Source organism: Lissotriton vulgaris, chromosome 10, assembly GCF_964263255.1.
Source record: "Lissotriton vulgaris chromosome 10, aLisVul1.2, whole genome shotgun sequence".
In the NCBI taxonomy this organism is placed as follows: domain Eukaryota; kingdom Metazoa; phylum Chordata; class Amphibia; order Caudata; family Salamandridae; genus Lissotriton; species Lissotriton vulgaris.
This window is the reverse complement of record NC_141698.1, coordinates 676,740,772-676,768,086: the sequence shown is the minus strand read 5'-3', so window position 1 is coordinate 676,768,086 and position 27,315 is coordinate 676,740,772. Positions and strand designations below refer to the sequence as shown.

General features: G+C 45.2%; 1 protein-coding gene across 6 annotated transcripts in view; it reads right to left on the bottom strand.

The window, feature by feature from the left end:
• Positions 1 to 27,315, bottom strand: part of WDR37 (WD repeat domain 37) — a 608,563-nt gene that overhangs the window by 19,805 nt on the left and 561,443 nt on the right. For all 6 annotated transcript variants that reach the window (XM_086941512.1, XM_086941515.1, XM_086941510.1 and 3 more), the window contains 2 exons: positions 15,186 to 15,320; positions 12,576 to 12,690 (listed from right to left, as the gene is read on the bottom strand). In XM_086941512.1, the coding sequence (XP_086797638.1) occupies positions 12,576 to 12,690; positions 15,186 to 15,320 (250 nt within the window). The remainder of the gene's footprint in view (positions 1 to 12,575; positions 12,691 to 15,185; positions 15,321 to 27,315) is intronic.

Here is a 27,315-nt window from a genome sequence, read left to right as displayed (position 1 = left end):
TACCACAAGCCCCAGCTGTTTGGAGATATCCGAATAGATGGTGTCAATCTTGCTAGTAAAAAAGCAAGCCAGTTCTTCACATTGGACATTACTCAGGGGGAGGGGTTCAGCAATGGTTTGAGAGCCCACTAGTTCTTTAACTAAGTTGAATAATGTTCTGGATTTATTTGTGGCTGCCGAAATGGTTTTCGCCACATTATCGGCTCTAGCTGCAATACAGTCTTTGTGATAAAGCCGGAGATCCCTCCTGTAATTCTGACCCGCCGCTGGAGAATAATCCTTCCTCCAAAGGCGCTCGAAAAGTTTACATTTGGACTTTGTAGCTTTCAATGAGTCATTAAACCATAGCGCAGGGGTATTATGGGCTTTGACTTTCTTGTGTGCAAGTGGCAGACAAGCATCAATGGCCTCCATAAGCCACCTGTCGGTCTTTATGGCCACTGTTTCCATATCGTCCGAATCTTGTATCACATCATGTAGTTTAGAGTCTAATGTGGATTTAAGAAGATTCATATCAAGTTTCCTCCAGTTCCTATTACCATACAGGACTGTTGAATTAAGAGGAACAGGAATCGCAGGGGCCGACAGGCTAAAATTGGTAAGATAATGGTCTGACCAATGTAGGGGCAGGGCGGGGGAACATTGAAGCCGTGGAAGGCTGGAAAAGATAGGGTCCAGTAGATGGCCACCTCTATGAGTGGCCCCCGTATTGCATAATGTAAGGTGCATGGCTGCCAGGTCATCAATCAGATTTATGCCTGTATTATTCTGTAGGTCATCAAGATGGATATTTAAATCCCCTACTATCGAAAGGTTGCTAGAGTTTACCAGACAAGAAGCAACCAGATCAGGAAATTGCATCGCCCAAGTTTGAACGAGCCGGGCGGTCGATAGACTAGCAAACCGGTAAACGTAAAATTAGGAAGCAGTGAGAGTTTAAAAAGGGCTATTTCACAGGCAATCAGAGAAACTGGTTCAAGAGTGCATTGCAATGATTTTTTGAATATGATTGCTATGCCACCCCCGATTCTATTCGGTCTGCCCCTTCTAACTATGGAATAATTTGGCGGCAAGGCTTCCGCAACATCGGGCCTGAACTATCATTTAACCAGGTCTCCGTAAGAAACAAGGCATCCAGCGGTTCATCGGACAAAGTGTCATGGATGTTTCTTTTATGTTTAAAGACCGGCAGTTAAGACAGCCAAACCGCCAGGTCGGAGGTGACTTACAGCCTGCAGCCAGCTGTCTGCAGAGCTGGGGAGTATCAAGCTGTAAGTTGCAATTAGGGCACGAGCTGGAACATTGCCTGTCGTTCTGAAAGATCATACATTGCTCATTAACTGATCCTCTAAGCGAATGCAGCATGTCAGGGGAGTAGACCCTTAATATCGGTACCTTTTGTCCAGAAGTTTGGGGCCCTGGGCCCGGCGCGGACGGGCACAGACGGGCTTGCCTTTAGCGCGCCCTCTGCGCCGTCGGGGAGTGATAATCATTTTATAGGAAAGGATGGTAGGAGGTAGCCAGCAACTAGAGCGCTACCCCTGCCGTCCCCCAAGATGGCGTTCACCCCTAATCGGCTGTGCGAGTAGGGTTTCAGGAGCGGCGTGGGCAAAGTGAGGACAAGAACTAAAGTGCAGAAATTGTTAAAACAAGTCAACGGGTACAATGTTTTAAAAATCCTCAGTCCAGTGACTGCGCACAATTTTTTTAAAAAAGCAGCGTTTAAAAACAAGATTTGCAAGCTAGCCTAGCAGCCCCCAGCTTTTCGCCTCAGGGGTAAAACAGCACACTAGATCTGACTTGTTGCAAACAGGTTCAGATCAGAGTGGCCCCACACCCGAAAGACTCGGTCCAACGTTGATTGACTGATCTCCCATTCGTGATTGGAAATTGAACATCTGCTGCGGGAATCTGCTAGAACATTGGAGATCCCCGAAACATGGACAGCTGAAATGCTGATCTTTTGACTCAATGCCCAGTCCCAGATCTCCTGGGCTTGTTGAGAGAGCAGGGTCGACTTTGTACCGCCCTGTTTAAGTAATGCATACTTGTTGTATTGTCTGTCCGAATTCGAACCGAAGCCCCTTGGATGACTGTTCGAAAGGACTTCAAGGCCAAGAAAATTGCTTGCAGCTCCGGGAGATTGATGTGCCACTTCTTTTGTTGTACATTCCACTTTCCGTTGAGTCATTCCCTGAAGGTGTGCTCCCCATCCCTTGAGAGAAGCATCCGTGGTGATGGTGAAATTTGGTACTTCCGCCAGGAATGCACATCCTTCCTGCTGCTTCTTCAGTTGAGTCCACCAGAAAAGGCTTCTCGCATCTGAGGAGTTATGTGAATGATGTCGAACGACCCGAAACCTGCAACCATTGGAGGTGGAGTTCCTCTTGTAAGGGTCTCATTCTGAGACGACAGATGGGTATCAGAGGGATGCAGGATGGAATCATCCCTAGGAAAGATTTGAACAGCCAAACTGAAACGTACTCTTTTTCTTGCAATAGGCGAGCTAGCTTGCAGATCTTGTGTTTTTTTTCCTTTGAGACGAAAGCCTGAGTGAGTTGGGTGTCCAGCGTGGCTCCCAAGAAGGACTTTCTTTGCTACGGAATCAGATGAGATTTCTCGAAGTTTATGGAGAGGCCCAGAGACTGGAATAGTAATAGGCATCTTTGAACATGTGCGCTTGCCTTTGCAAAAGAACTCGCCTTGATGAGGCAATCGTCCAGTATGGGAAGATTTGAATGCCCTCTAAGAGAAGATGTGCTGCCACCGGAGCTAGAACTTTTGTGAAAACACAAGGTGCTGACCGAAGTCCAAAGGGAAGTACTTTAAACTGAAAATCCCTGCCAACCACCCTGAATCGTAAGAATTTTCTGTGTCTGGGGAGGATCGGCACATGATAATAAGCATCTTGAAGGTCGAGGGTGGCCATTTGATCCCCCACCGAAAGAAGCTGGAGGATTTCTTGAGGTGTTAACATCCGGAAGGACAACTTTTTCAGGTATTAGTTGAGGGCTCGCAGGTCGAGTATGGGGCGCCATTCTCCCGATTTTTTCCGTGTGAGGAAAAATCTTGAGTTAAAACCTGTTCGTTTTTGCAAACAAGGGACCTTTTCGATCACTCTCTTCCATATCATCAAATTTATTTGGGTAAACAATTCCTTGATATGAGCTGGAGGTGGGCCCTTGGGAGGAGAATTTGGAGGGATCTTGATGAATTCCAAATTGTGGCTCCTGGTCACTTTATCTAGGACCTACTTGTCTGTAGTAATTGCGTACCAAAGCGAGTAGAATATTGATATTCTTCCTCAAACCTTTGACTCGGGGAGGGTACAGATGGTGGCAGGTGGCGTGTCTCATTGCTTCTTAGTGGAATCTCTTCCGCGGTAGGAGGGCTTTCTTCTTGACTGCATGTAGGAGTTACCTTGCTGTCCCGTAAGACTATTGCTTGTAGGGCAGGTATCTCGGTTTAGTTTGAGAGGTTTGGTATGACCTCTGCTGATTGTAGTTTCCTCTGTTGGAAAAGGATGCACGCCCTTTAGCACCTCGAAAGGATGACCTGCGAAACTGAAGGCTACCCAAAGATCTTGCCATCTCCTTGTCCGTCTTAATACCCTGGAGGGCTTAGTCAACATGCTGGCCAAAAAGAAACTTGCCATCAAATGGCATGTCGACTATCTTGGTTTGGACCTCTTGGCGAAAAGATGTGGATTTCAGCCATCCCTGCCTTCTCAGCACAGCTGCACCCGCTAGCTGCCTGAATCCTGTAGACGCCACATCTACTTCTGCCTAAGTAACTTCACCTTCTCGCAATATCTGCCTTGCCTTAAATCTCGCAGGTCTGGTAGCATTTCAACGTAGGGGTAGATGACGGACCACATTTGCCTGTCGTATCTCCCTAATATCGCTAGGGAGTTTGCGGCACGTACAGTTGTTGCTGCCATAGTGGAGACCTTTCTCCCGATGGAATCTAATCGTCTGCCGTCTCCATCTGGTGAAGCAGATATAGGAGAAGAGGGGTTCCTGGCCCGTCTTTGTGCCGCTTGGACGACGACCGAATCAGCCTTAGGTTGTCCTATAACGGATTCAGGAGAGTTGTTCGGTGCCTTATACTTCTTGTCTAACCGGGGCAAAACAGCAGGAAGAGAATTGGGTGTTGCCATAATTTTTAATCATTCCTTCCATATGAAGTCAATGATGGGAATAGTTTTGACTTGCCTACGCATTTGGTCTTTAAAATCATAAAGAAAGCAATTGTCTTTCTTTGTTTTCATTGGGATCAGAAATCTCTTAGTAGCTCTCTCGATCGGGAGATGGAAACCTCTGATGTCTACTGGAGGGGAGTTAGCGGTAGCTGGAGCAGATGGAGATGGTGTCCGAATTCGGTACTCATCCCACTCCGACAGAACAGATTTGTCATCCACCTCTCCTTACTCTCTATCTTCATACGTGGTGTTAGCCTCCTGAGAATGGTGAGATGGCGCTGGAGAAGGTGGTCTTGGAGAGTTCAAGGAAGATGTAAAGGCCTGAGGCATGGGAGTTGATGGGAGAGACCCCGCCGACTCAGATGGAGGGAAACAACAATAGTAGTCGTCTAACATGAACTGCAAAATATTGAGAAGGGCCAAAGGCATCTGTGCTGTGGGCATCGTGGCAGGAGCTTGAGCCACAGGTTCAGAGAATGGTTCCTCGTCTTGATCTTCCTCCTGATATTTAATGAGCAATTCTGACGGACTCGTAGCAGTGCGGAATCTGACGCACAAGTTTACTACTTTTGTAACAATATCTGTAAGAGACATTAGTTAGTGATCGATTCCTTACCTTAGAATATCCCCAGGCATCAGACTAGATCCAGAAATTTTTGAGCAGCAGTACCCTTGTGCGTCGGTAGACGTCGTCTGCGGCTCCGCGTCCGTCGTCGGCGCCGTGATGACGTCGTCGGAGTACTTAGACGTCGCCTCCGCGTGCTGACGTCAGTTCTTAGACACAGCTTTTCCGCGCCAAAAACGCAAAGCCATGTCAAAAACCAACACTGGTGCCATTGAAACTAGGGCCCTGAAAGGGGATGACCTTAACCCTAGATATCGGTTTCCAGAACGGGGAGGATGGGTGGCTCGGTAAGGAATCTATCACTAACCAATGTCTCTTACAGATATATCGTTACACAAGTAGTAACTTGTGCATCTGAAAGAGACACGTTCTTGATCGATTCCTTACCTTAGAATAGATACCCCAGCAATACCAACCCTGGTGGTGGGTCTGCGAACCAATAATCACACCAGAAAGTCCTGGAGGACAGAACGGCCAAAGAAGCCATCCCTCCGGACTTGGCTGTCCAGGCAGTAGTGTCTTGCGAACGTGTGCAGCGAGGCCCACGAAGCTGCCTGACAAATGTCCTGCAAGGGGACACCTTGGCCCAGGGCAGTGGTAGTCGCCGTAGCCAGAGTGGAATGGGCCCTCAGCCCAACAGGAGGTTCCTTTTTAGCCAAGGAGTAGCACGCTTGGATGCACAACACGATCCACCGAGAGATGGTCCGTTTGTGCACCGCCCGTCCCTTCTTAGCGCCCACGTAACCAACAAAGAGTTAGCCATCCACCCGGAACTGGCGTGTGCGATCCAAATAGAAAGAGCGCACGTTTTTGGTCCAGACGGTGGAGCCTCTCTTCCTCTTTCGAGGGATGCGGAGGCGGAAAGAAGGTGGGCAAGGTGATGGACTGCCCGATGTGGAAGGCTGTGACTAGCTTGGGCAGGAAAGAGGGTTTTGTCCGCAACACAACCTTGTTCGGATGGACAGAAAGGAAAGGACGTTTAGAGGATAGAGCCTGGAGCTCACTCACTCTCCTGGCAGAGGTGATGGCAACCAGGAAAGCAGTCTTCAGAGTAAGAAGGCGGATAGGACAGTTGTGAAGTGGCTCAAAGGGAGCGCACATCAGAAAAGTAAGAACCAGGTTCAAGTCCCACTGAGGCATCACAAAGGGAACAGGTGGAAACGTGTGTGTGATGCCTTTCAGAAAACGATTTACAATAGGGGACTTGAACAAAGAAGGTTGATCAGGCAGCCTTAGAAAGACTGAAAGAGCAGAAAGGTAGCCCGTGATAGTGCCCAGAGCAGAGCCCTGCTGGGCAAGAGAAAGAAGGAAGAGAAGAACCTCAGAAAGAGGGGCAGAGAGAGGATCCACAGCCTTTGCTGTGCACCATGCCACAAATCTGTTCCACCTGCAGGCGTATACCGACTTTGTGGAGGGACGCCTGGCTGCCAGAATGATATTACAGACTTCAGGAGGCAAGTCAAATGGCCTCAACTGTCGCCGCTCAATCTCCAAGCATGGAGGTGGAGACTGGACAGGTTCGAGTAGAGGACCGTCCCCTTTTGCTGCGACAGAAGGTCCTCCTGAAGAGGCAGACGAACTGGGGGATCGACTGACATACTGAGTAGCTTGGGATACCAGTACCTTTGTGCCCAGTCTGGAGCCACAAGGATGACTTGAGCCTGGTCGCGTTTGATCTTCTTCAGCACTTTGGGCAGAAGTGGTATAGGCGGAAAGGCGTACAACAGACCGCAAATCCACTCTTGACGAAAAGCGTCTCCGAGCGAGTGCCGCCTTGGAAATTCCAACGTGCAGAACTGATGACATTGCGCGTTCTCTTCGGTGGCGAATAGATCTAACCAAGCCTCTCCCCACTGCAAAAGAGACCTTGCACCACGTCCGAGTTCAGACGCCATTCGTGCTCCATCATGCACCGGCGGCAGAGTTTCTCCGCCCTGGCGTTCAGAGAACCTGCCAGGTGTTGAACCAACCGGGTCTCGCCCTGATGTTCCAGCCACTGCCAAAGGAAAACCTGGCAAAGGGTCATCGACCCCACCCGCCCTGTTTGTGTCAGTACCACATGGCGGTGGTTTTGTCCGTGAACACCTACACTACACTCCCTTTGACAGAGGGGAGGAATGCCTTCAGTGCAAGACGAATCGCCTGCAGCTCCTAAAGGTTGATATGGAGTCGGGACTCCGCCGGAGACCAGAGGCCTCTGATCTCCGCCTCTCCCATGTGGCCTCCCCAGCCCTGGAGGGACGCGTCCGTCACAACCACATGCTCCGATTGGGGAAGCGAGAGGGATCTGCCGCTGACACAATCGCGGTCCGTGAGCCACCACTGTAGTTGTCTCGCAGTGCCCTCTCAGATCAGGACATGGTCGGACAAGTTGCCCTGATGCTGGGCCCACTGAAACTTCAGGTCCCACGGCAGAGCCCGGATCCGCCAACGGGCATGATGCACCAGAAAGATGCAGGAAGCCATCAGCCCCAGAAGCCACAGCGTCAACCTGACCGAGACTCGGGATAAAGGCTGAAAGATCGGAATCAGAGCCTGAATATCCCGAACCCACTGCTCGGGGGGATAAACCCGAAACTGCGCCGAGTCGAGAACCGCTCCGATGAAGGGGAGCTTTTGAGAGGGACACAGGTTTGACTTCGGCACATTGATGGAGAACCCCAGCAGGTGCAGGAGATCCCCCGTCGTCTGGACGTGGCTGACGACTGTCTGGGGTGAGCCCGCCTTCAACAACCAGTCGTTAAGGTAGGGGAAGACTGAAACCCCTAACCTGCGCAGATGAGCTGCCACCACCGCCATCACTTTAGTGAACACCCGTGGGGCGCTGGTAAGGCCAAAGGGGAGCACGGTAAACTGAAAGTGCTTGTGGCCTACCGTGAACCGCAGGTAGTGCCGGCAGGACGGGGATGTGGAAATAAGCATCCTGCAAGTCCAACGCTACCATCCAGTCTCCTGGGTCCAGGGCAACTAAGACCTGAGCCAGTGTCAGCATTTTGAACTTCTCCTTCCGGAGGAAGCCGTTGACGTTCCGTAGGTCCAAGATAGGGCGTAGGCCCCTTTGCCCTTCTTGGGTACCAGAAAGTAGTGGGAGTAGCAACCACACCCTACTTCTGGCCCAGGAACACGCTCGATGCCCCCTTGGCCAAGAGGTCCGTAACTTCCTCCTGCAGAAGCCGCAGATGATCCCCCGATACAGTGGTATTGCGGTGGCACAGCTTGAGGGGTCGTCTCGAAGGGGAGGGAGTAGCCCCTTCGGACAATCTGCAGCACCCACCTGTCCGATGTGACAGTGCGCCAGTGGGAGTGGTGATGGTGAACCCTGCCCCCCACTGGCGTCACATGGGCCTGGAAGCACGGACAAGGAGGGTTCTGAGGCGGATGCTGCGGGGGAAGGTGTGGACTGGCCTCGCTGTTGTCCACGACCCCCTCCACGGCAATTTCCACGGCCACCACCGCGTTGGATGTTAGTCTGCGGTGCGTGGCTGGCAGCACGTGTGGGGGGCGCCCCGTCCTTGGCCACGAAAAGAGCAAAAGGCACCTGTTTGCTGGCACGGGGCCGAGAGCCCCAAAGACTTGGCCGTAGCCCTGGAGTCCTTAAAGCGCTCAAGCGCGTGGTCTGCCTTGTCGCAGAAAAGGCGACGGCCATCAAACGGCATGTCCATGAGTGTATTCTTGACATCGGCCGAAAAGTTGGCGGACCTCAACCAGGCGTGGCGACGAATCGCCACCATCGTTGCCATCGCTCTGCCCAGTGAGTTGGTGGTATCCAGCCCACACCGGATAGAATATTTTTCTGTATCCCGGCCATCCACAAGGGCTTGGCCGAGTTTGGCCCATACCTCCAACGGACACTCTGGCAGCAATTCCACGACCGTGTCCCACAGAGAGTGGGTGTAGCGCCCCAAGAGGCATGCGGTGTTGGAAGACCGCAGTCCCAGACTCAGGGAGGAGAATACCTTTTTGCCGTACTGCTCATACCTCTTGGATTCCCTGTCCAGCGTAGCCAACGGGAATGCAGTCTGGGAATTGGAGTCCTGGATGACCAGGCTCTCGGGGGTGGGGTGGGTGGACAGGAAACATGGGTCGCCCGGGGCCGGGCGGTGGCGTCTGGCCACATTCCTATCTACAGGCGAACCTGTAGCTGGCCTGGACGACGTGCCCAAAAGAAGGTCAGTCAAGCGCTCATTAAACTGCAGCAGAGGCTCAGCCGAGCTTGACTGCAGTTTAAGGACCTCAGTGAGGAGGTTAGTCCTAACGGCCGCGACGGGGAGCTCAAGGCCCAAGGCCTTGGTTGCCCGTGTCAACCCCACACTGTAGGTTGCCCCCTCCTCCGTAGCCACGGTAGGAGGCGAGACAAAGCCAGTGTCTGGCGAGGTGTCCAGACCACTGGCATCCCCAAGTCCACCTCTCCAGTCCTCCTGGGACTGACACTCCTGTGTCAGAGGGTCCTCAGACTCCTCCCAATACTCATCACCCATCTCCTGATAATCAGGGTTGTCAAAGGATGGGGCCGGTTCATAGAAGGTAAACTCCCCAAGCGGCATCGAAAGCGGGGCCCAGCGGCGCTGTTCCGACGCCGGAACTGGAGCGAGGGAGGCATCGGGGACAGCGCCGCCCGAGGACGGCGCCGGAGGTGACACCTGAGGGATCGGCGCCGGTGAGGTCGTCAGGACAACCGGCGACGACCCGCATCCCGAAGCGGATCCAGTGGGGCCCTGCGGCGCCAGGCCCTGCGGCGCCAGCGACGTCGGGCCGAAGCTCCGGGCGGCGTCGGGGCCTAAGCACCTGGCGGCGTCGGGGCCGAAGCACCCGACCCGCTAGGACCCTCGGACGGGTCTGCGGGGCCCGAAGGCGCCGCGGGGCCCGAAGGCGCCGCGGAACCCGTCGGAGAAGCGAGGGACCTCATGGCCATGAGGAAGCGCTCGATCTCCCCCGGCGTCGTGTTCTGCCCAGGGACCAGAGGGTGTGGGGCAGACCGCGACGACCGCGACTCCGATGGAGCCGCGTGGGCGGTGGTACCCGAACCCCCGGCCGCGTCACGCGAGCGTCAGGGGATGTTGGAAGAGCGATGACGTCTCTTCGACTTCTTGTGCTTACCTGACAACTTTGACCCGGAGGAGTGATGTCGACTCCCGGAGCTGTGATGGCTCCTACCCCGCGACCTGTCCCTCGACCTCTGTTGGGACCGGGACCTCTCGCGGCGCAGGGCCGACTGCCGGAGTTCGAGTCACTTGCGGGACCGCTCCCGCCTAGATTTCGAAGTCAGGGCCCGACAGTCGGGGCAGGCCTTGTCGTCGTGGTCGACGCCGAGACAGGGGAGACACCGACGGTGAGGGTTGGTGACCGACATCAGTCGGTCGCAATCCTCACAAGGCTTGAAACCTGGCATCCCTATCGGCAGCGTCCGGAGTCGCAAGATTCAAGAAAAATTATCAAAAGGGACCAAAAAAGTTTAGTCAAAAAGTGACTAAGGTACCACTTTTTCCGGATCTGCGCTGCTGGTGCGGAAAAAAAGAAGAACTGACGTCAGCATGCGGAGGCGGCGTCTAAGCACTCAGACGACGTCATCACGGCGCCCACGACGGACGCTGAGCCGCAGACGACGCCTACCGACGCGCAAGGGTACTGCTACGCAAAAATTTCCGGATCCAGTCTGACGCCTGGGGATATTCTAAGGTAAGGAATCTATCACTAACGTGTCTCTTTCAGATGTCTACATCAGATTACTCCTGGTTGTCATCAGAATCCAGCAATTGGTCAGGTAATTTAAGTGGTGATAGAGCTTGCAATGACGAGCCACGTCTTTCAAGCAAAGAAGCTGTCGTAGCCTGTGGGGCAAAGGAGGCCGTAAACAATGTGTTGGATTATACTTTCAGTTCACTGCAAGTTAATAGAAGAGGCGTCAACGGTTTTGCCGTCATCGAAGGAGATGGTGCAGACGAGACATTTAACTTCGCAGATGGTGTAATCTTCATCGACGATGCCTTCGACGACAAGGCATCCTTCGTCGACGATGTCTTCGTCAACGAGGCATTTTTCATCGACGATGTGGCCACCGACGACGAGGTAGTCTTAGTCGACGGTGAGGTCCTTGATGTCGAGCCAGTCTTCGTCGAGGAGGTAGCAGTCGACTTGGTAGTTTTCGTCGACGATGTAGTCGTTGCCGACGTGGTCTTAGTCGACGGAGCACTCGACGGGATCTTTCTTTGCTTCGTTGCCGACGGTGCGTCAACGATAGATGGCATTACCTTCGTCGACGAGATAGGTTATCATCTTTGGCTTCGGCGATGAGAAGGTGACTGTTGACGTTGAAGTAGCGTCGACGATAAAGGAGCCGTCGACTACTCCGTCTAAGGCAGGGTCTTCTGAGGAAAAACCTTCCCAGGAAGCTTTTTAGACGCCAGAGACTTTCCAGTCTTTTTAGGGGGCGATACAGATGATAATCCAGAAGGTGGAGAAGCCTTTTTTGCAGAAGGCAAGCCAGAACCCTTGGAGGGCTGAACTTTCCTCAACACCGTAGTCCCATGAGAAGATAGATCTTCCTCAGCCATCCTCTTACTGGAGGATACAGATGACCCTGAGGCCACACTTCCCACCTCAGATAAAGGGTTATCCTGGTCTTTAATCTTCTGCAGCCACAGAAGTAGGCGCCCTTCCCTATCTCTGAGGGTCATCTGAGGGAAGGTCCTGCAGATCTTACACTCTCTCACCTCATGATGAGGATAAAGGCAGTAGATCCACTTTTTGTGGGAACTTCTGAAAAAAGCCGGAGCTTCCCACAAGATTCACAAGGCCTGAAGAGAGATTTTTTAGCAGATGACATCCTAAAGGAGAGAAATCCAGTCAGAAAAGTGAAGTACTGAGCAGAACTCAGGGAGACTCCCTTCACACGACGTGTGGTAGAAAATCTGAGAGCCTGAGCCTCTGGGGAGAACATTCTGGTGTATGCTGTCGCCTGATTGGCTGCAGTTTGGACTATACAAAATGACTACGATAGTCACGAGTGTGGAAGTTTTTTCTCTTGTAGCCTAGGGCTAATTTACTTCCTGGTTGTTTATTACCAAGGTTTTCTGGTTACTAGGTGAATACTATTGCTTCTTTATGTACCGTGTGACTCCCACTCCGACGACGGGGAATGATTTAGGCATATGAATCTATGAAAGACACCCCAATACTAGAGAAAACAAAATTCTTTAACTGAAGGCAATGTTGTGCAGCACAACCATGGCAAAACCTAAAAGGAGGTAGTCAAGTATTTACTGGCCATAGATGTTTAAGCTGTAATTGAAAACAGCGATTGTTAAAAGGATTCAGATCCTTCAATGCTGAGAAAGATGGTATGTTACTTCTGGTAGAGAGTTTGCAAAGGCAGAATATACTCATAATTTTAAGCACTATATAACCGATCATGAATATGTTTGCTGTGTGCCTCTGATGACATTTTGGACAGAAAATCCTTCATAAAGATAAACTGTTGAAGAATTATATTTTTGAGTCTCTATTTCTGTTATTTTCCTAGCCTAAAAGTAAAAATGTATAGAAGCCACAATTTCCAGGGTTAAAAAAAAGAAAAAGATAATTATGTAACTTGCATTTTGTTGCTTTTTTTGGAAACCAGAATTCCCTTTTCATATTCTGTAATATGCATATTGTAAAATCGAAACAACATCAAAATATTTCAGTTGTATATATTATGTGTGTCTTTAACATCTCCCAAACCAATAGTTATAAACTGGTAGAAGCAGCTACCTGTCGATTACTGCGAGGAAGTCGTGCTAATCGAACGCCTGACATGTCGAACAGTCGAACCTGCCGGTTATCATGTGGCAGAGCAATGATTCTTTGGCCGACAGACACACTAATCCTGCAAAACAGAAGACAAAACAGTGCAATTAATTAGACTTTCTTGTGTAAACAGTACCATTCTTTTAAGTGAGAGTCGAATGGCAATTAGCTACTATATACATAGAGTAGAATAAAAAAAACAATTCTAAAGTAAGGCTGGTATTTAAATCCTTATGGCTTCCTCATATTTCCTTAATCTGGGAATAAGACAGGATGGAGAAGAAAGGTAGTGTTCTCACAACCTATTTCAATATAATCTCTCCTGCCTAATCATTTCCCTAGTCTTTTCTAGCATGCATCTTCTCAAATTCACAATTTTAGCTGTCCATTAAATAAAACTGGTACAGCAGATGAATCGGGCATACAGGTTGGGGATAGCTCAAGGAGAGAGCAGGGGCGGCCTTAGGCATGTGCAAGGTGTGCACCTGCACAGGGCCGCCAAACCCCAGGGGCCGCCAGGCCAATATATATCCTTAATATAATAATCCTCTGAGGATGGATACATATTTGCGTGGCAGCCCCTGGCAGGGATTTGGCGGCCTCCGGCTCTGTAACACCTTTCTGAGTTCCAGGGGGGGCTGCGCCCCGCCCGGACCCCCTCTTCCGGGGCCCCTACCTACGCTCCCTGCCCAGGGCCGCCATGAGCCTAGAGCCGCCCCTGGAGAGAGCCTATATTCCAAAGAGACCAAACGATCCCGAGTAAGGACTCTGTCCTTACTTTCAAGCCAATCTTTCTGCACTCTGAAATTACAAAATGAAAATCACTCCTAAGAGATCAATGTGAATAATGCCTATACTAGACCTCAAAAACATCTAGCCCCCCCATACTCATGAGAGGAACTGGCACACAGAAGTGTGTTCTGTGGTTGGAGTATTACATAAACATGCACGTTCTGAGTCACAATTCACTATTTTTAGTTCTGCCATTGTGAACAGATCTACACAGTATAATACAATGAAATATTTAACCAACATATTTCCTGTTGGAGCTCTCCTTGGTGGCAGCCTAGCTACCTATTTAATGACAATCCACACTATTGCACATCAATCCAAATTCTCCATGTGCAAACTGGTACCCGCAGGATATCTCAATACTGCAATGTCAAAGACAATTAAGGGGCTGTGTAAGGTAATATAACTTTCTGATCTCTAATGCAGTACCCTTTGATTGTTGGGAGCCTTGATCAGTACTGGCACAACTTTTTTCCATTTTAAAAAACAACATTCCGTATTCTTCACAGTGGGTGTCTGTATTTTTGCTGCTGGTTGTGATCCACCAACTCAGACGAATGAAGACCATGGCCAGATCCCTCCAGTGTTCTATGTTCTGAAACCATGCAAGTATCCAGATATTTTTGCATACTAGGTGAGTTGCGAACTAGAAGAGCTAGGTCATGAACCTAGCAGGGTCTTATAGGTACTCAGTGAGAGTTTTCCTCAGTCTGAAGTTTCATATTGCCTCTGAACAGTTACAATTGTTTCCTGGAAGATATAGTGTCAGCATATGGATCATGTTGTAGATTCTCTGCCGACAGTCTTGCTAACAGATGTCTATTAACGTGCATTCACTACTGTGATCGGTGTATGAGATGCTCAACAGCTATGTGTGGAATGACAAACACTTTGTTTTAAGTACCTGGAATAAGCATTTTCTATAGTTCCTTTAACATGAGGAAAATAATTCAGGCCAGTATCAAAAATGGAAATCGAGACTGTTTCCGTAGTTTACTTAAGAGCACCTGTAAGTCAATGATAGCAATGTAACAATTAAGCAGCATTAGTAGTAATATCAACATATGTGACTAAGAACAGAAGTCAAAAGTCTTTTACTCCTAGGTAGGACTAAGAAATCAACAATAAAGTGGATGTAAAGTAGTCTGTATGGTGCCAAGTGATAGCTGTGTTAGGCCAGCACAACACATTTGCCAGGAACTTCTAACTTTCAATTATAGATTCGTTTCCAGACTCTCAGCCTTAAGGACTTCAGAGCCTCTGGACATAGCCACTATTTGGATTTCAGCAGATATGGTATTTGAATTTGCAACCATTTAAACCATGTAAGAAATCCAGTTGATATTAGTGAACTTGAAGATCGTAAAGCCAGAAAAGAAATGACTCCAGTCAAAGAAGGCAAGGCAGGCTCCGCAGTAATTAAGAGGATTGTTTCTCATGTATGCTGGGTATACCACAAAGCTTTTTTTTAACCGAGATCTCTCTTCCGCTTAGAAACAAGTGTTTTAGGAGGGGATACAAACATAAAATCCAATATCCTCAACAAAAAGTAATGCACAAAAAAATCTCACTGTTAATCACAATAACCAATTTTATAACTACAACAGAATAATAAGCATATTATTATATTCAGGTAGGAGGTGTAACTTGCTCATTCAAAATCTAGGTTTCAAGAACAGTCAGGAACATCTCAGGGCTTCTTCTGAGAGCAACGAGTCTAAATTTCGAAAAAGAGAAGAATCTCCCTCCAAGAATTAATGCATGCATAATTTTGATCGCTACCTGTTTACTGCAGAGTCTGTACGAATGGTTGCAATAGGGGACCTCATATTTTTCAAATCCCAAACTTTCACAGTGCGGTCATCACTACCAGATACAACGTTGTCACCCACTGTAAAAACTGCCGAAGTTACAGTGCTAAAAGGTAAAACAAAAAGAAGTTAGAGGCAGAAGATAAAGATCTAATAAAAACATTGCTCTGAGTCAGAGTCAGAGTCAAAAATACTTTATTCGATTAATTTAAAATCATAAAAGTATACTACACATACAAATATACAGATATAAACAAATATACACAAATCATCAATTCACTTCATTATAGAGCCATTGCTGGAGAGTGGAAATGTAAAAACAAGTAAAAACAGTTAAATAAGAAGCAATTAAAAACGAAAAAAACTTCATGTTTTCAAAATCTCTCGTTTGTACAGAAGTTATCTATAGTTTCATTTTACAGGGTTACTTAATTCCAAAAATCGGCTACTCTTGACGAATAAGATTATACTAGACTTGTATACATTCCATCATTGGGGTTCTCAACAGTCTATTTCGTCTAGAACGTATAGACGTTACCAAAAAGTTTGCAACCCCAAACATTACTATAGGGGACACCATAAGCTGTAAGATCATCAATGCAGTTTTCACCTGCTTAAATCCCTTGTCCCTCAGAAGTGGTATAATATATTTCTTTCTGCCCTCTGCAAAAAACGGGCAGAAAAACACTAAATTTATCAAGTCTTGATCCAAAAAGTCATCACATTTACATTGATAATTTTCCCTCGGAGTACACCATTTCTTATATTCACCCAGTAAAAGATGCACCTGATTAAAACGAAATTTCGTCAAAAGCCATCGGTGGTATGGTCTGTTCACAATTGTCAAATAGGGTTGCATTGTCATAGTAGATAATAATGTGTAATGAGCCCTTACTGTTGGTTTCTCGATTTCCTGGGCTTCGCGGTAAAGGTTTCTACTATTCGTGAATTGTACTCTTACCCAGGAGATATCATCTTTACTCAGGCTTTCGGGGTTATAATAAAATTCAGGGCGACCCAATTGTGTAGCAATGGATTTAATGTGTGTCAGCCATTGTATATCTTTTGCTCTGTCTCGCCCCATACAATCGCTGATAATTTTATGATTTAATGATAAACTTGGGTTCAGCCATATTTTCAGCCAGAGGAGTAATGGGGCCATTTTAAGTGTGTCCTCAATATAGCCTATCCCAAGTTCTGTGTGTACTGCGAAAGATGGGGTAGAATGTGGTAAGCCCATTAATAGGCGCAGAAATGTGTTCTCTTCTTTCTGTATTGGGGTAGGATCTTTAAAACCCCATATCGCGGCACCATATCGTGCTACAGCCAATGTTTTCGCTCTATACAAGGTCAGTATAGCTTCTGTGGGTTTCCCTCCCAACCTTTTCGCGAAATTCAGTATGGCAGCCGATGATCTTCGTACAGCCATCACTTTATTTGCAATCTGGGGTGTCCAGGAGCCCATGTCATCGAATATTACACCTAGATAAGTGAATATTTTAACTTTTGACAACACTACGCCATTACAGCGTAGGGTTTTCGTATTTTTCTTCCCTTACCCTAGTGACATGACATGTGATTTTTCCATATTCACTACCAGATCTAATTTCTGCATAAAGGCCCCGAAAGAATCAAGGAGCTGCTGTAGGCCGTTTGGGGTTCTAGAAATAAGGACCGTATCATCGGCATATAAAAATACAGGTAGTGGAATCCCTCCCATGCTGGGTCTATCTGGAGTAACTGTACATAAAGTTTTGTTCAATGAATTGATATACAAAGAGAACAGCATGGGGGCCAGAATGCACCCCTGGCGCACACCTCTAGCTGATCTAAACCCAGCAGTGCATTTCCCGTCCGATGTCATACGCACTGATGCACTCAGGTCTCTATGTAGGTATGCTAAAAAATTTACAAGAGCCCGGTCCATACCCAGCTCCAAAAGCATTGTCCACAGCTTCGACCTATTTACTAGATCGAAGGCTGTGGACAGATCCATAAAAGCCAAATGGATCGACCCCCTAGAGGCAACAGTATATTTACTGATAGTCAGATACAAATTAAGGCACTGGTCCTCTGTACCTCTCCCAGTTCTAAAACCATATTGGGCATTACACAAAATTTCATTTTCTTTTTCCCCACTTGCTAATTTTTTCTAGGATGACTTTACCCAATATCTTGAAAGACGAGTCGATCAAAGATATCGGTCTATAGCACCTTGGGTCTCCCCTTTGGCCTTTTTTAAAAATGGGAATTATGATGGAGTGGGACCAGGAAGGGGGTATACTTGATTTGTCCATACATGCTAGATTAAAAACATTTGCAAGGACAATAGACCATATATGGGAATGTGCCTTATACATATCTGCGGGGACCCCGTCCGGGCCATGGGCCTTACCACCCGCAGTGTTTTCTATGGCTTTTTGTACTTCCTTCACCGAAAATCTCAGTGGGGTTTCTGAGGTCGTAGGTTCTGTAGGGGTGAATGGTTTTATGGCGATGTTACTGCCATAGATAGTCTCAAAATGGTCCAGCCATTGTTTCTCAGTAATGTTGACCTCTATCACCTCATTTTCCCTACCATTAAACAGAGGTGTGTTCACTATGGTCCAGAACTTAGCACTGTCCCTCAGGGTTAATCTATCATAAAGTGACTCCCAGGCCTTGGACTTAATTTCTTTCTTACGTGCCTCAACCGTTATTTTATACATCTTCCTCAATCTAGTCACTTCTATGGTGTCACGCGGTGTACTTTTCAGAGCGTCTAGCAGGGTTTTATGGGCCTTTGAACACTCCGCATTAAACCACCCGTGCACTTTGCGAGGCTTATGATTTGGTTTACATGTAAGTGACTGTGCTACATTTTTACACATTTCAAAGGCATTTTTAACATTCCCTCCACCAGTCAGTGGGTCTCTACAAATGCTTATTTCTGTTCCCACTTTACCACATAGTTCATTAAAAAATTCATCAGGAATAATCTTAGACCATTTAACCCGTCTACCCTGGTCATGGGCCCAAACTTTTGTAGGATAATTAGGTTGGGTTCCATTATTTATTATGGTTGGGTTACTGTTACTTAGTTCCATAATTACCGGATTATGGTCGCTAAATGTCGACTGTATTGCATTGTAGAAGATAACATTCTTAAGCATACTAGGTGACACAAAAATACAATCTATTATAGTATTACTTCCCCTCGCACTATATGTTGCCACTCTATCTTTGGGGTTTACAAATTCTGGTTCTGAGATATCTATATCTATCAGAAGTTCTTCTAGGGCACCCTCTTTAGCCGAGTGTTCAAAGTGCGAATGGGCCAAATAATCATCTTCCAGGCAGGCTCCATACTGACAATTCAACTTGCATAAGTGTGTGTTAAAATCGCCCAAAAGTATATAATGAACAAAAGTAGATTGACCCTTTTTGTACTCATCTAAAAAATTCAGTCAGCATAACAATATTACCACTGCCATGTGTGCCGTCTATAGCATTATGAAAGTTAACAAAGAATTTTTTCTCCGGTGCACATGGACACCTCCAGGGCTAAACAATTAGGGGAATTTGCATTTAAAACTTTCATCGTCCCCATATGGCTTACTGAGATTAAGAACCCTAACCCTCCCTTATTTCTCCCTATGTGTGACTCTTGGGCTGGTAAAAAATGGGAAACATAGCCTTCCACCCAAAAATTACAATCGGAATCCCAAGTTTCCTGAAGCGCAACCACATCATACTGTTTTATATTTTCTAGCCATAATATGTCTTCCCTTTTAGATCGGAGACCAGAAATTTTCCAAGTCATTATTTTCAGGTTTCTCACTTCTGTCGACAGGTTTTTAGGGGTTGCACACAACTGTTCCTCCTCCCTCTCTTGGTAGGACAGTCAGTTATTCTCATCCAGATCTGACAGGGCTGCAAATCTATTTATCAGTTCCAGGTTAGAAACGGTATCCACAGAGCGCTTATTGGTGTAGTTCGTTTGGAAACTAGGTGGCTGTATTGCCCAGGTAGCTAGGCGAGTGTTATGTTTTAGAATGTTTGTTTCTGCATTTGCATTCTGTAAAGGAGTTTGTTGCTGTGGACAGGGATAGAAAAAACCCAGCGGAACTGCACGAATTTGTCCCGGTGTTTGTTAGTAGCATCCCATAATAACCTAGTACAAACGTGAGGTTTGTTGAAATTTATTATGACACAGTCATCAGGGAAACATTTTCCTGTGGGTCCCAGCCAAGCGACTCTTCTTGCCGTGCTTATAAATGATGAGACATCCCTCGGACCTGAGCAGTTTGTGTCGCTCCAACTCTTTATGTTTTCTATTAGGGTGGCCTGGGTTTCTATCTCTCCTGGTTTGAGTATCGGGACATTGACCAATACAGCCTCAAAAGGAGTAGCCTCTGGTGGTAAGTTGACCATAGGTTTTGGACGCCCATTTCCAGTGCCTTGGTTAGTTCCTTCAGGTAAACCCTCATCATTGGGGTTAACTCTTTTGTTGTACTTCGGTTTAGGCGTATTCAGGAGAGTTGTATGTGACACTTTATCAGATGTTATGGTTTTAGTTTTAATGTCCAGAATGGGTTTATGAAGTAAAGATGACAAATGTGAGATTGTGGGGGCACTATTTGTTGTCACTTCCATTGGTTGGGCTTGTTGAATTCGAGTCTGCTGTGGCTCCAAGGATAGATGCTGCGTTACCTTATTGAGTAACAGTGTATTCATTCTATCACATCTGCCCAACATATCAGAGACACAGTCTTTTAGTGTTTCCGCAATGTCATTGGAGATCTGAATCAATGTTGTTTCAATGGTGTCTGTTAGGACCCTTTCGATCATTTCCTTTATCGTGCTTGCTCTGATTTATTAATCATTTCTTGCTCAGCATTTTAGTTCGCAACGTTTTTCCTGTACTTTGCTTCGTAAATTTCATAGCTATTTTCACATACCACATTGTTTTGAAGTGAACGATATCAAAGAGGAAATATTTAATGTTAAAACTTGATTTACATATGGCTTTTACGTCATTCTGCGGGTGGACTTTCACAGGTCACTTATAATCTAATCCTTTTCCCTCTTTTCGGTGCAAAAGGAAACTCAGCTCTTAGTCTGAATCCAGAAGGCTGGGCCTACATACAAAAAATATAGGCTGAAGCTGTTGTATCATTTTCTAGATGTGTACAATGAAGGTGTGGTGACACTGATCTGCTAGTCAGGGAATATTTTCAGTGCATAGACAACCAACTTTTAGACAATAAGAGGTATTCTACCTTGGAGCCCATTTCCTGCTTTCTTATGTTACATCTTCCGAATTGCGTATGTAACAGATTCAATTTTACTTTCAGAGCCGGAGCACCAGTAGAACATGCATAGTGTTCAAGGCACATGGCCACTGAGTCAATGGCCAGAGTCATCACCACATTGCCCCTGATATATTTGATATCTATTTAGGCTTCAACCTCACCTACAGACATGTTCAATATTGATGATTTGTAGCTTACTGTAAGTGAACAGAACACCATAGAGCTAAACGATAAACCTGCTGTTAGTGCAGGCAAAGGCAACTTGGTAATCAACAACATTTTTAATCCTTTCAATAAACTGGAACCAATTTCGCGAAAAGGAAGTGGTGTGAACACTGCACATTGAGCACTGGCCCCTGAGAAGGAGAACAACCTGCAATATCTCTGCATCATGACAAATGTGAGGAAGGGAAGGTGAAATCAAGAATATTTACGTTGTTGGACCACCTCAGTAGAAATTAGGTGTTCAACATATGTTCTTTATAAGCCAGAAGCACAAGAGGGCCAATGAACGAAACCAAATGGTACTCATCCTGCAAACTCTGTAGTCCGAACAACATTATGGACAGTAAATAAGCATGAACAGTTTCTATCGAGAATGCAAAAATCCAAATACAGCCTGGTTTCATGAAGTATGCAATGAGGCTTTGGTTCACCACCTCCAATTAAGAGATTATCCTATGGCACCTTCGATATAGGAAACTGATAAAGAGAAAAAAGGAACATCTAAAACAAAACTGGCACTTTCTTCTTATAGTTCATATTACTTATTTATTATCAGAGAACTCTTCTGCAATTGGAAAAGAACTGCTGTTCCTAGTGTATGTTAAAGAGAGGAAAAACATGTGCACTAACGCTAAATTGACCATACACTGTGCTCCTTGTGTTATAAAAGCAACGTGTAGCTTCTTAATTGCTGTGTATATTTTTCATAGAACAGACGCCGAGTTGCTCCAAAACAGTCCACTGATTAGTGCACATGCTTTTCCTCTGTTAACCCTTTCGATGCTGATGACGAGCTCAGCTCGTCATCACCCACGGGTGTCGTGTGCTGATGACGAGCTGAGCTCGTCATGGTGCCACTAAAATGGCATTTTCCAGCACAGGGGGGGGAAAATGGCCAGCAGCCATGTGGTTAAGCAGGCAGTAGTAATAGCAGTAATAAAGGCAAAGAGCGAACTTCTATAAAGGGAAGGTTTCTTTCTTGAACTTATGCAAAATTAGGAGTCTCTCTGCAAGGAAAGACATTGCTTGACCAACCGGTTGCTTTTTTTCTGAGAATTTCTTCAAGTGACTTGGTCTTCTTTGATGGACTCTGACACAATTGCCTTTTGCCCTTGATGTTTAATCCCCTTTTTGTGTTTTCTATTGTAGTTATGTACTTATCGTTTGTCTTCATGGATAATTTGGCATATATATTTTTTATCGATTTAAAAAAATCTATACATTTTAATAATGTATTAATTAGTTATTAATTAGTTATAATCTCATTGTACAACTCGACTTTGTACATGTATTGTCCTAGGGGCCCTTATGCGGCTTTCTCGTTATGTTTGTTGCCCCAGTCAGTGAGAGTTAAAGGGTACACCCTACATTGTTAAGATTGTGTACATGAACAGTTTAGAATTATTAACTAACAGAAAAGAGAACACCAATAGCAACTTAAGCTGTCTCTTCAATGAAAGAAAGAAAAACATTAATTAGATTTTTGATTTTTCAATGTCAATAGTAGATCAATAAATTACAAGGGCATTATCAGAAAACACACAGTTGTTTGCAAGTCTTTATGACATTTATATGTGGAAGTCCATTCAAATGATCAACTATTTATCTGTTCCAATGTCCTTGTTTGGCACTTTAAGTTGATACAATCAAATGCAGAAAACACATGAGCATTTTAGTCTTGTGTTGTCAATTTAATATAAGACCATAGTCAGCATGGTGTTGCTTTTTGCAAACACGGCCGACCATACATCAACTAGTACATATGGTAAACTAAACACAGCACAAAGTGTGATACGCTACGGGTCATAGCATCCAAAAGTTTGTCTAACTCTCTCAGTCACACCATAAGGAACAGCAACAAGGTGAACATGCCACTGGAGTGCATACCATCCAAGCTAGTCAGAAAAAATTGACCACAAAACCAAACCGTTAAGAAAAACTGCTATGTTTGAGAGAAACAAGTTATTAGGAACTGGTTTTCACTAAAGGGCAGAACCTGACAAGCGACAGCAAACACTATAAAGAGACAAAGTGCATGGTACAAAATTATGGACTTTATTTTATTAAGTTATAGTTATTGTATAAAAAACATTGTTACTTCATCACAAATTTTTGTTATGTGCGTGCTTCCACTATACATGTGATAGTTAGATCTACATATATATACACATTATTATGTCCTTAGTGCACTTCAATACATTTCAAAAAGGATTATGATTTGGGCACTGTATGAAAGCTTGTTTTAGCACACTATACATAAAAACATGGCTAGGAATGACATCTACGCGCGTTTCGGCTGAGGGCCTTCATCAGGGAGCCATGTGAGTATCCAAATGAACCTGGATGAAAATCGGTGCAGAGTCTCACAGGAAGGAAAGTTAGTTGGTCTGATATGCAGGGCTGTCTGTCTTAAAGCGTAGGTTACTTTGGTTGGGTGTTTTGTTCGTTTATTCTGTGGTCAGTTATCCTGATACCTATATATCTGATGAGAGTAGGTGGCTCTGTATATGACGGCACCCGCTCGTTAAAATTTCACCGCCTGTGAAGAAACCCACAGACCCCCATTGGACACCTAGTGGACACAACCAAAAGACTGACAGCGCTTGAAGAATCGTCCACAGATCTCCATTTAGACAACAATTGAGCATAACTTACAGATTACCTGCATACCTGCTTCATTGGCATCAGGAATTCGTAGCCCCTCAACTATGTAGGACCAATTATACAGAGCCACCTACTCTCATCAGATATATAGGTATCAGGATAACTGACCACAGAATAAACGAACAAAACACCCAACCAAAGTAACCTACGCTTTAAGACAGACAGCCCTGCATATCAGACCAACTAACTTTCCTTCCTGTGAGACTCTGCACCGATTTTCATCCAGGTTCATTTGGATACTCACATGGCTCCCTGATGAAGGCCCTCAGCCGAAACGCGCGTAGATGTCATTCCTAGCCATGTTTTTATGTATAGTGTGCTAAAACAAGCTTTCATACAGTGCCCAAATCATAATCCTTTTTGAAATGTATTGAAGTGCACTAAGGACATAATAATGTGTATATATATGTAGATCTAACTATCACATGTATAGTGGAAGCACGCACATAACAAAAATTTGTGATGAAGTAACAATGTTTTTTATACAATAACTATAACTTAATAAAATAAAGTCCATCATTTTGTACCATGCACTTTGTCTCTTTATAGTGTTTGCTGTCGCTTGTCAGGTTCTGCCCTTTAGTGAAAACCAGTTCCTAATAACTTGTTTCTCTCAAACACTGTACCCATCCCGAATTAGGAACTCTAGTCGGGGATACCCCTTTCTTATTACACATAAGAAAAACTGCTATCCCATGTACAAAACAGAGGAATGAATCCACAAAAGTCAGCTAAGCGTCTTAGTGTCGCGGGAAATGGAATCCTTGACCATGTGCACTGTTGATTGTTTGAATGGATTGCCACATATATTTGTCATGAAGACTTCCATACAACAAAGTGTTTTTCACAGGACATGTATATGTGTGTGTGTGTGTGTTTGTGTACATTCTGATGAACCCTTTATTTATCTACTTATAGTACTGAAAAACATCTAATTAAGGTTTTCCTTTCCTATTATAAATCGGACATTTAAGGAACGAAGCTGTTTCAACAAATAAGTAGTGGCTAGAGCAATGACACATGACAAAGAGGTAAGAGCTAGTATTAAAAATAACTTCTCACTAACAGGGACTATAGTGTTCTAACATTTATACCAGGAACAAGAAATGCTTTAATGATAATGGGTAGTAAAAAAGACTTGCCTTAAGGGACTTTGATGAGTACTTGGCAAAAAAAAAAAAAAAGGTAATCACATCTTAAAACTTATATATGGACGGTTATTTAAATTAGGATCAATGGCTTTTCCAATGTAACTGTGAAAAAAGTATCTGGAAAACTGATGTACAAGTATCTGCGTAATTGTCCTTATTATTAAATACTAATAAAAATATGCTTATAAAAAAGAATTTGGAAACACCCTTTGAATGAAATCCTTTGAATTTCTCCTCCCCAAAACAACTGTGAAAAAATAAATATGAACTTAAATGTTGAATCTGCTGAAAAATAGAAATAATACGCATATGTTTCTGTTTTTCTTTCCACATCAATGCACTCGTGTTTTACTGGAGATTTTTAGTTACTGATTTTACTGTGGTATACAAGAAATACTCTACATAAATTGTGTGCTGCCTTGAAGAAACGCCAAGATGTTCTTGTTTGGACGGAACATGTGTAGGCAGGCGAAACAGAGAAAGTCTTGATGGCGAATTTATAAGGCAACTCTAAATAAAGTCACTTTTTTGTTAGGATTTACAATTACTCAATAATTAATAAAAGGAATACACTTTGTATGTTCTGGCCCTCATTTAGTCTTCTTCTGATCGACTAAGTGCTTGAAGGGTCCGGTTAGTCACAAATCAGGCTCTGTCTGACAGCCTCAGATTTAATGCCCTCTCAAATGTACTGCCTACCATGTGAGGGAATCAATTCTTAGTTCACCTCTGATCGAGTACTCCGAGGCACATACACTGGCCACGAAAGGGAAAGACAGGCTGGTGTAAAAGAAAATGGGACATTTCACCTCTCAATAGAAAAAAGGCAATGCCATTACTTCTAGCTTCATCAATTCAATAGCAACACAGTCAACATAGGAAATGATTGTTATCGACAAATATACGCACACCAGTAAATTATTGGACTTTTTATTGAAAGTGTATTTCTTATTTTGTTACGGATTCAAATATGAAATTTGGATACTTCCTTCTCCCATTACCAGACCTCTCTTTCATGACATTCTGCAGTGCCAGAGAATTGTGTATTTAGGTTGCTGGAGATTCAGTGAGGCTGAGTGTAGGACGACATAATGTATCCTCTCTTTAGCAGTTAGTTTGATGAGAATGATCTGTCTTTTAGAGTGGGAGGACACACTGTGTAAGTCACAGTAGCAATTACAATCATCCCAGTTATGACTAGTGCATAGAAAGAATGGTATTAATGGGTTGCCCAAAGCAATGAAGCCAAAGGAAGGTACATGCTTCAGCAGCATACCATCATCAAATTATATGCTGTAGTTTAACACTGTAGCTGACAAGGACAGCTGACAGACATACAAGTCTTTGAAATGAGTCAAGTGACAATTCATGCCACCAATCCTTAGGCTGGCAGATACCCTTGTCATACAGAGAGAAGAACATGCTTAGAAGCCTGCAACTTCCTTGCCTCATGCATGTAATACCAATGCAATAATTTGCCAAAATAGACATTCAGACACCAAAACCAAAAAGACCGGAGATTAATTTTGTTTTACAGAAGTAATTTTAATGAAATCAAATGGTAGAAACTTTTAAGTTTAATTCTTTAACAGTGATTACCAACTACAGAGAGCCAAATCAGATCAATGTTAATACGAAGGATCAAAGACCTGCAGTTGAGGATACCTGTGTGAGGATGCAATGATCTACTTCCCAGCTAAATCTTCCACTGTAGGTAAACAGAGGGTCCTCTAGCCAGCACACAGAAGGGATGTGAGATCAACACCTGAGTGCAATAAACCAGAAGTACCATGCCCAGTAGGAGTGACTGGCTTCATACCGTTTCCAACTACAACTTAGGGCACCTGTTATGCCACCGAACAGTGTATCCAATTTTACAGACCGGGTGTGGGCTTGGTGCCATACAGCAATTAACTTCTGTGATGTCTGCCACCAATTCGCTGGCCCCCGAGTACAGGATCAAAGTAAAACTGGTTTTAGGTGCCAGGGAAAAAACTACCACATGATTGGGCCATTTTCACCCTCCCCAAGGTTTTTCGCTGCTGGCGTAGGCCCCACGCCCTTACCCCCACCACCGTAATGCAATTTGATGTTTAGTAGCTAGGTTTGAGCTTAATCAATACTCTACATACATTTTATTTTGGCCTACATTTAAGCAACAATGCAGTCTTGTGTTAGAGGTGCTGATATAATAAATGTTTGCCACTGGTGTAAAGGTCAAGCCCCCTTTGATTGAACAGTTGGGAAGACTTTACCAGCGTACGTTTCGCTTCTTCATCATGAGACCAATTACAAAGCTCTATGAAGACCTTGGTTTAATAACTGTACATGCAGGTCAGAAAACATTTAGTTAGCAACTTGAGAGCAATGGAAAGCAAAGCAGAAAGGCCTTGAAACGTGCCAGGAGTCAAGTAACTCACCACTTGCATGTGCTTTTCAGGGTTTCTGCCTCACTTTCTAGTGCTCTCCTGTCCAACCTTGTCTTGAGGGGGGTTATGTACCATCAGGGAGAAATAAGAACATTCTTATAACATATGTGGACATTTTCTGTACCTGGACTTTGGGACGCATTATTCCTGCAGACAGACACTTTGCTGCCTGCACTGCAGTCTCAAAATAAATAGTGATGTAGTTGTAGGTGACAAATTGCCTGTCAACAGGTTGGGAAGGGGAGAAGGCATATGGGGGGTGGGGGGGGGGGGGGGGGGGGGGGTGAGTGGTGGGGAGGCAACCCCCATTAAAAAAACAAAGCGAAAACTCATAGTAC